Source organism: Neltuma alba, unplaced genomic scaffold, assembly GCF_004799145.2.
Source record: "Neltuma alba isolate B1F8T4 unplaced genomic scaffold, ASM479914v2 tig00007868_pilon, whole genome shotgun sequence".
NCBI classification, from domain to species: Eukaryota; Viridiplantae; Streptophyta; class Magnoliopsida; order Fabales; family Fabaceae; genus Neltuma; species Neltuma alba.
The window spans coordinates 1-8,250 of record NW_021634885.1 but is presented as its reverse complement, the minus strand read 5'-3'; the positions used below and the strand labels follow the sequence as shown (position 1 = coordinate 8,250).

The window sequence follows — 8,250 nt, the reverse complement described above, 5'->3', positions numbered from 1 at the left end:
TTTTTAAGGATTGATATATGATTACAAACACATGTTGAAGAATATAATAATGGAATGTAGGACAAGCATTCTCATTTTTGTTTGATGTTAGTTCGTATTCCGTTCTATGGGTTTCAACACTAAAAACTTCAAAACATACAAACAAGTATTTTTCTGACAATATAATTCAAAAAATACTTTTAAAAAGTGATTTTATATAAATCAAGACAAAATTTCTCTCATATATTTACTTTATATTCTATAAATTTACTTTTCTTCTCCAGCCAAACACCCCCTAGCCATGCAGAAGTAATAGTTCGTTCCATGAGCCCTTATTTAGTTTCAACCAAGAAAGGCATAGTTGGTCTCATATTTTCAAACAAATATTTGTTTTGGAGCAAGGCAACCACTTCGGACATTGTCGGCCGTATTGTAGCTGATGCTTGGGTACAAAGCAATCCAATCTCAATTATTTTCTTTACTTGTTCCGCATCATAGTCGTTAGAGTCTAAAGTGTTGTCCACCAACTCTAAATGCATGCCTCTTTCGTATAGTTTCCATGCCTAACAATAATTGGGATCAAAAGTTAAACAAAATCACCAGGATAGAAATGCAAAGACGAAGGTGTTAATTTTTAAAGTTTTGGTTATTTTTAGATTCTCTAATCAAATGAAAAAAAAAAAACCTCTTTCAAAAGATCTAACCCAAAAGCAGTATATGTGTTGATTTACTAAATGAATTCCCACGTCAAAACCTCCTTCAAAAATAGTATTTTTAAATGCTTTTGTAAATTTTCTTACCTTTTGAAGGAGGAATTCACCTTCGGCCTCACCATTAACATTCAATTCTTCACTTTTTTGACCACTAAGAATTTCTAGAACTACAACTCCATAGCTGTAGATATCAACCTTCTCAGATAATTGTCCATTTATTGCATACTCCGGTGCTGCATATCCTCTGACAAATATATATATGTAGCATTTACGACATAATTCATCATATTATAATTAAGAACACAAACACGCCCATATAAATTTCAAGGCAACAATATCTGAAATAGACGGAACAAACATAATACTATGTCATGTGGAACATAGATATGAATTCTGATGTAAAACAATATAGAAAAAGAAAGAAATCGAGGAGAAAAGGGAAGCAGAGAAGGGACGCCGGAGAGAAAATAATTGTATTCTGAAATTTCAATCCAAAGTCTTAAGTCTCCGTAAAATGAAAACCCTAGAACTAGTTATAATGAGATGATGACAATAAGAAGAAGAAAAATAATAATAACAACTAATCCTAACAATAATAAGAAAACTAAAATACTGATAAAAATAAATAAATCGTAAAATGATGATAAGTCCAAATAATCCAAATATTTTAAAAATATAATTAAACCATAATTTTTTTCTTATCCCACATGTCACCAAACTCTTTCATGTAGTATTGACGTTTTAATTACAGGAAAAAAGAAGGAAAATGTTAAAATTATTTATCGATATCATAGGAGTGTTGTGTTTACCTAAACATATATTTTATCTGCATGCATATACTGTGATTAAAGTAAAAAAAAAAAAAGAAAGCCAAATATAATTATTTCAACTTACAATGTTCCTGCAAATTTCGTGCTAAGATGAGATTTGTCCTCAGGTAAAAGTCTTGCCAACCCAAAGTCAGCAATTTTAGGTTGAAGATCATCATCTAAGAGGATGTTATTGGATTTTATATCTCTATGTATGATACGGTTGTGAAATTCTTCGTGTAGATAGGCCAAACCCCTTGCAGTGCCTAAAATTATATTATATCGTTGCTTCCAACCAAGAGAACCTTTCATTTTACCTGTTAACAAATTTACTCATGGCAAAGAAACAATTAAAAAATGATCCTCTAAATGTTTCTAGAGGAAATACTTATATACTTTTACTAAGTACTTCAATAATTTTTAATCTCATCTGGGAATGAGCTTGTTAGAAGAGTCAATTATACGAAAATGAAAATATATCCACGTCTTAATATTATGAAGACATCAAGCAGCTGTACTTAAAGAACAGAACATAAATTTTGGTAGGTTCAGAGGAGTTTACCAAATAAGAATTTGTCGAGACTGGTATTTTTCATGTATTCATAAACAAGAATTCACTCATCACCCTTACTGCAATATCCAAGAAGTCGAACAAGATTTCGATGGTGAACATTGTTTATAAGCTTCACTTCACTCTCAAATTCTTCCTCCACTTTATTGGAACGACGTAAAGTCAACTTCTTGACTGCAACTACTTTCCCATTCTTCAGAGTTCCCTGTTCATGATGATTAATAATTTCCTAAAAGTGTTATATATGGTCCCTTTAATTTTCCTTTCGTATATATACAAGTTTTTACAACACTGCATAAAACTCACATCGGAAAATCCTTACTTGGGGAACATGATCTAGATGAAAATATTAATAATCAAAAGATATAGCTACCTTATATACTGCACCAAATCCTCCTTCTCCAAGTTTATTTTCTACACTAAAATTTCTAGTTGCGTACTTCAAATCCATGTAACTGTAATGAATTGCACCTTCCAACTTGCTTGCACCAGTTATGTCTCCTGGGAGAAAAACATTAGTCAAATTCTCTCAAAAAATTAGAAAAACATATCAGGATTCATCCTTTGTAGATACATGGAAAGTCCATAACTCTTTCTTTCACGGACAAAGTGAAAACCAGATCATCACCCAAACATTAAAAATATGCAGTAAATTAATACTTTGAACTTTTTTTTTTTTACCTCTAGCCGGAACCCTTTTAGGGCTTTTACGTGGTTTAATCCAAACAAAAAGTGCAAGGGCAACCAAAACAAGCAATACTCCTCCAACAACTCCACCAATGATAGCCCCCTTAATGCTCGAACCTGCAAGCCAAGAAAATCGTCTTATCAAACCAAAATGACATGAGATAAGTGTAACATAAAACTAACAAAAGAAAATTATATAATTGAACACTTAAATCTTCAAATGAACCATACCTTGTTTATCCATGGGAGTGACGTCAACGATCTGGTAATTATCAGGAAAGAATGAGGTTGTGGAGTATCTCATGAAACAGCCCTGATCAAAAGCTCGACCATCTGAAGTAGGAAGACAAGTCTGCATATTTCTGTATGCAACATCTAAGCAACTGAGGCATCCACTTTGTGTGATAGTTTCTGTGCACTGCACAAAGGCATATATAGTTGGACCATTATTATTAAGTACTTGTGTCTTCGTGGCTGCCAGAAAGCCAGGGATTGTTGGTGTTTCTCTTTGGAGATTCATCAGCAGTTTTTGCGCACAGCTGAGTTAAGGCAGTGGCTTCTCCTGTAGTTTTATTCCCACATAAGGCAGCATTGAAAGTATCCGTCGCCCGGTCAAAGAAAGGACTCGCATCATACCTCAAAATACCAAAAAATTTCCCATGCATATATATCAGTTTTCCAAGTTCAATATGGATTTTGCAATATGTATATACAGAGAAACCCTTTGTGGACATCTGGATTTCTTTTGATATGCTAGAAAAATATATTGATTAATAATCACCGCAAAAAAAAAAAATTGACTTTTATGTCATGGCTAAAAGTACAAAAGTCACCATTAAAAGTTTCGGTAGCTATAAGTTGCAGCGTTGTCATTGTCCAATATCATTGCCATAAGGGCTATAGCTAAAAGGTTTTAACAGTGACAAAAAAAGGTTACTGTTGAAACTAAATTTAAAAGGTCACTTTTAAAAATCATGGCCAATAGTCTTATTTTTTATAGCCAATGCTTTAGAATTTGCAAGTTAACCAAAAAAAAAGCACTTTGATTCACACAAGTTCAAATCTCAAAAAACATATTTATAACATATTTATTGGGAGGATTTTAACCTTAATTTTTTAGTTCAACAATAAAAATTAGTCCCAAACCCAAAGTGATTTAAGGTTATTATGAGTTATACACAAAATATGTTCTCTGATTCACTTGCAAGTTTTATAAATTAACTTACACTAGTTTTATGCAGATCAAAAAATAAAAATAACTTATACTAGTTTTAAATAATTGTGATATTTAAATGATTAAATATTAAATATAAATATTTTAGTAAAAATAGTTTTAAAATAGTTGCTCTTACTGATGACAACCTGCTGCTAGGGGTCCAATGACCATCTAGTCGCCGGCCTATGACAGTCTGAGTCAAGTGATTAGTGAACGATCGACCAATCAAAGTTGGTTTTGGGGTCTTGCAGAAGTATTCTGACTATTTCACATATACTATGTGCATAATGACATTCAAATCCCCTACATCTTACTATAGTTTAACAACTTTATTGGGTTTATTAGTTATTAAGTCCCATATGCAAGACCTGTTTATCATTTTTTTCCCTTTTGATGAACTCCATCATGCCACATCATCATTATAGAGACTAGCACAAGAAAGCATAGGAATGAACCTCTACCGGAAAATTGATGTAAAGGATGAGGAAATGGATTGCTTTCCCTTTTTGAAATTATCTTTTTCTTCAAATAAGTTTTTTTTTTAAATAAGAAAGATACTGTTTTTTTTTTGTCAAGGAGCTCACGCACCCATTATAAAGTCCCACCCGCAACATCTTATTTAAATTAAGAGAGTGATTGGATAAAAACAAAGTTATAATGATTTTACAGTATACTATGTAAGAAGGATTTTATCTCAATTTGCATGAAAATGTTTTTAAAAAACACTTTCAGGGAGAAACCACACACCCCCAAGACATAAAAGAGATATTTTCTGTCAATTAAGGTGACTCATCAAAAGATATTGGATACTTAGACATAAATGAAGTCTGAGTTGGTGTGTGTTAAGTTTATTTTGAGATATTATCTCCAAAACTACACCTTGGGTAAACTAATAACGTCACAATAAATATCTTATTTTTAGGTGCCCTACTAAGAAAAGAACTAGTGGAACCTTGTGGAGTAGTTTTGTGTACCTGAGGAAGCAGCCGTCGTAAACGGCATGGCCACCAGGGGCTCCGGCACGGCAGCTCCGGACTTTGGCGGCAGCTACATCAAAGCACGCGACACAGTCGGCGATAGAAAGGAGTTACTTTTCTGCACTGAAAAGAGTGGACACAGGGTTCCGCCACCGCTTTCCTGAACCGGAACGAAATGCTTGTTTTGATCTAAAAGGGTGTAGCCGATGTCTCGAAAGGTTGCGTTTAGGTTGTCATTGAAGAAAGAAGAGAAGGGAGGAAGGAGTGGACGAGGAAGCGGTCGAATGGGGTGCAGCCGATGGTAACAAGATGAGTCTGTGGGTCTGAAACGACGGCGTCAATAGCGCAGCATGACCAGAATGTGAAAATGAACAAGGTAAGGAGATAAGAATGTTGAAGCATGTTTGATTGAGAGGTAGAAGATAAAGAAGAGAAAGAGAGATCAATGGGCCTTTGCTTCAATAGAGTATGAGGATAATAACGAAATAAAAGGAGCATCATGGTGTTTGAAATAGACCGCAACATTAGATTTTCAAAATTATATCTCTTGAAACGTGACGGTGAGGTTGTGGAAAACTGATTTTTTTTTTTTTGGGTGAGAAAATCACTGTAAGATTTTGAGGAAGAAATGTAATCAGCAAATTAAATGTCCTACGTGAGGCAGAGGTTATGTAATGACAAGTTCCGGTGTTGTGTACAGGAACTTGTGCCTAGGTTAAAAGGAGCTGACCGTGGCTGTTGGATCAACATTACTTAGTTAAGTTAGTTATTTATAATAAATAAATATTTGTTTAAAATACTCTGATTAATTATATATATTGAAACCAGCTACCACTTGATGAAAATTCCTAATAATGTGCAATTACCATACTGATTATTTTGGAGACAAAATAGATAAATATTATAGAAAAAGTAGATTGAGATATTATATTTAAATATAAATTAAATTTTAACTAGTTTTTATATTAAGTAGTGGAAGTAGTTTTTTTTTTTTTTACTTTGCGGCATTAGGTAGTGTTTTTTAAGCGTGGACGGTATAGAAATTGATATAGTCAGAATGTAATAATTCCTTTAGAAACAATATTTAATTTTCAAAACATCCAACACCATCTTCTTTACGTAATAGAAGTATAGCGTGGAGATTGACTGCTGATTATCTGTGGTTTGACTATAAACAACAAAAATATTTCATATAAATCTGAACAAATATCTTTCATGAAAAGATTAAATCTAATAAATTAAAACACTGGCATTTATAGACACGCATGAGTCTAATAAGGAGATTATGTGAAGCATCTTATGTTTGATGAGATTGATTCCAAAGATTCATGTGGAGTTAAGCCAAAGGACGACATCATGTTTGAAAAAGGCCAAGACAATGTTGGGGTTTTAATACATATTTCTTTGGTTGATAATATAAGAAGTTAGTTTACTTTTCTCACATACGAAAACAAATGAAAGTTTAGTCATTAAATGTGTCCTACAATGATAAAGTTTTTTAAAAATGATAAAATTGCTTTTAATATTACACATTTATTATCTCTCATCTTTCTTCATCTAAAAAAACTTTAGGCACTGAATGCATCACGCATCCTAAAGTATGTTATAGTGCTGAATGCATTCGAGAAAATATTTTGGTATGCTGGATGTGCCTTAACCTTTAAATTTATTATAAACACTACAAGGAAACATACTTTTTACCTTCTCCATTCATGTCTGTTTATGAAAACGGAACAGAAAAAGTGGGTATTCTTGTCTGTTTCAATAAAAATAGACAAGAATAAGCTCCATTTTCTTGTCTGTTTAAAAAGAAAACCAGACGAGAAGTAGAGCTTCTTGTCTGTTTTAACAAAACAGGCGAGCCTGTTTTGTTAAAACAGACAAGAAGTTGGCTCCTTCTTGTTTGTACTAATAAAACAGACGAGAAGGAGCCTGAATTTTTTTTAAAATCATTGCCAATTTAGATAGCACAGCTCGCGAACATCTCCATCCCTCCCCTTTTTCATTCCTGCATCGCCTCTTCCTCCCATATCCACTGCTCCGTGTGCAAAGCTGTGTCTCCGCTGGTGTTGGAAGTCCATCGCCTTTCCTCTCAGCTTGACAGCGAACGAACTCTAAAGGTTGCGGCAGCTATGTCCCCACTGGTGCTGTAGCATTTTTGTCTCAATGACAAAGAGCTAGCAGTCGTTCTCCTCTGCAGTTCGGTGACTCTGGTGAATAAAGAAGGTCGTTGTTCTCCTCTGCAGTTTGGTGTTCTCCCTCTCCCTTCTTTGATTGCATTGCGTACTGAATAAGGTAAGTTGACAAGCAATCTTCCTCTTTTTGGTTATTCTATATGTGCTGCAATAGAATGTGGGTTTGTGGTTGCTGCTGAATGTTGAATTGTATTTACAAAGTTTTAAACTTGTATACGTTGATTGGGTAATAGATTCCAAAAATGAGAAGTTTGTTAAACTTTGTTTGAATATTCATGCACACAAGGTGTTTGTCAAAATGTCTAAGAGAGAATTTTCATATATTGGTATTGCATTACAATGGTAATATAGTTATTAGGATTTTGAAAGGTTTATTTAATAGCAAATTGATTTTTTTTTTTGGATGTATTATCTCAAAAAGAAAGAAGCTTTAGCAAATTTTTTTTTCCAAAATGAGTAAACTTGAAAATTGTGGTTGGGATTGTAAAGTTGAAAATTTTGGTAATTTTTTTATATTTTGGATTGCTTTAAATTGTTGGATTAAATAATTGACCTTAATTAATTGGATAAAATTGTTATCATTAGTCTTGAATTTGCATATTTTTTGTTTGAATTGAGTTGAATTAGATTAAAGAGCTAAAATTAGTGTTAAATTGAATTGGTTTGAATTTGTTTGAGTTGGATTTGCTAATTGCTTTATTTTATTAGGATTGAGTTGAATTAGATTAAATTGGTGAATTTAATTATAAATTCAAAATTGCCCGTTGTTGAATTTAGTTTTGAATTGGTTTGATTTTGTTGGAATTTAACTGAATTGTATTAAATTGCCATCATTAGTATTGAATTGTTTGACTGTTTTTTTTAAAATTGAATTGAATTAATCTTAAATTGTTCAAAATGCCTTGTTGAATTTAGTTTTGAATTGGTTAGTTTTGGAATTTAGTGGAATTGTATTAAATTGCCATCATTAGTTTTGAATTGTTTGACTGTTTTTTTTCTAAATTGAATTGAATTAATCTTAAATCGTTCAAAATTCCTTGTTGAATTTAGTCTTGAATTAAATGTTTCAAAATTTATTAGGTAGTAATACAATGGATTATAGG

General features: G+C 32.6%; 2 protein-coding genes across 2 annotated transcripts; both read right to left on the bottom strand.

Annotated features, from left to right (window-relative positions):
- Positions 1-216: 216 nt before the first annotated feature.
- On the bottom strand, positions 217-944 carry LOC114753343 (cold-responsive protein kinase 1-like; the record flags this gene model as incomplete). Its single annotated transcript, XM_028942031.1, has 2 exons — positions 217-542; positions 780-944. Coding segments are annotated over 2 exons (396 nt in total), but the record flags the coding sequence as incomplete, so codon positions are not given.
- Positions 945-1,599: 655 nt separating this feature from the next.
- On the bottom strand, positions 1,600-3,280 carry LOC114753341 (cysteine-rich receptor-like protein kinase 24). The gene is made up of 5 exons (XM_028942029.1): positions 2,991-3,280; positions 2,754-2,876; positions 2,446-2,573; positions 2,064-2,277; positions 1,600-1,818 (listed from the first exon to the last, which is right to left on the bottom strand). The coding sequence occupies exons 1-4, from the start codon at positions 3,277-3,279 to the stop codon at positions 2,116-2,118; spliced, it is 702 nt and encodes a 233-aa protein (XP_028797862.1). The 5' UTR covers position 3,280; the 3' UTR covers positions 1,600-1,818; positions 2,064-2,115.
- Between the last annotated feature and the right edge of the window lie 4,970 nt (positions 3,281-8,250).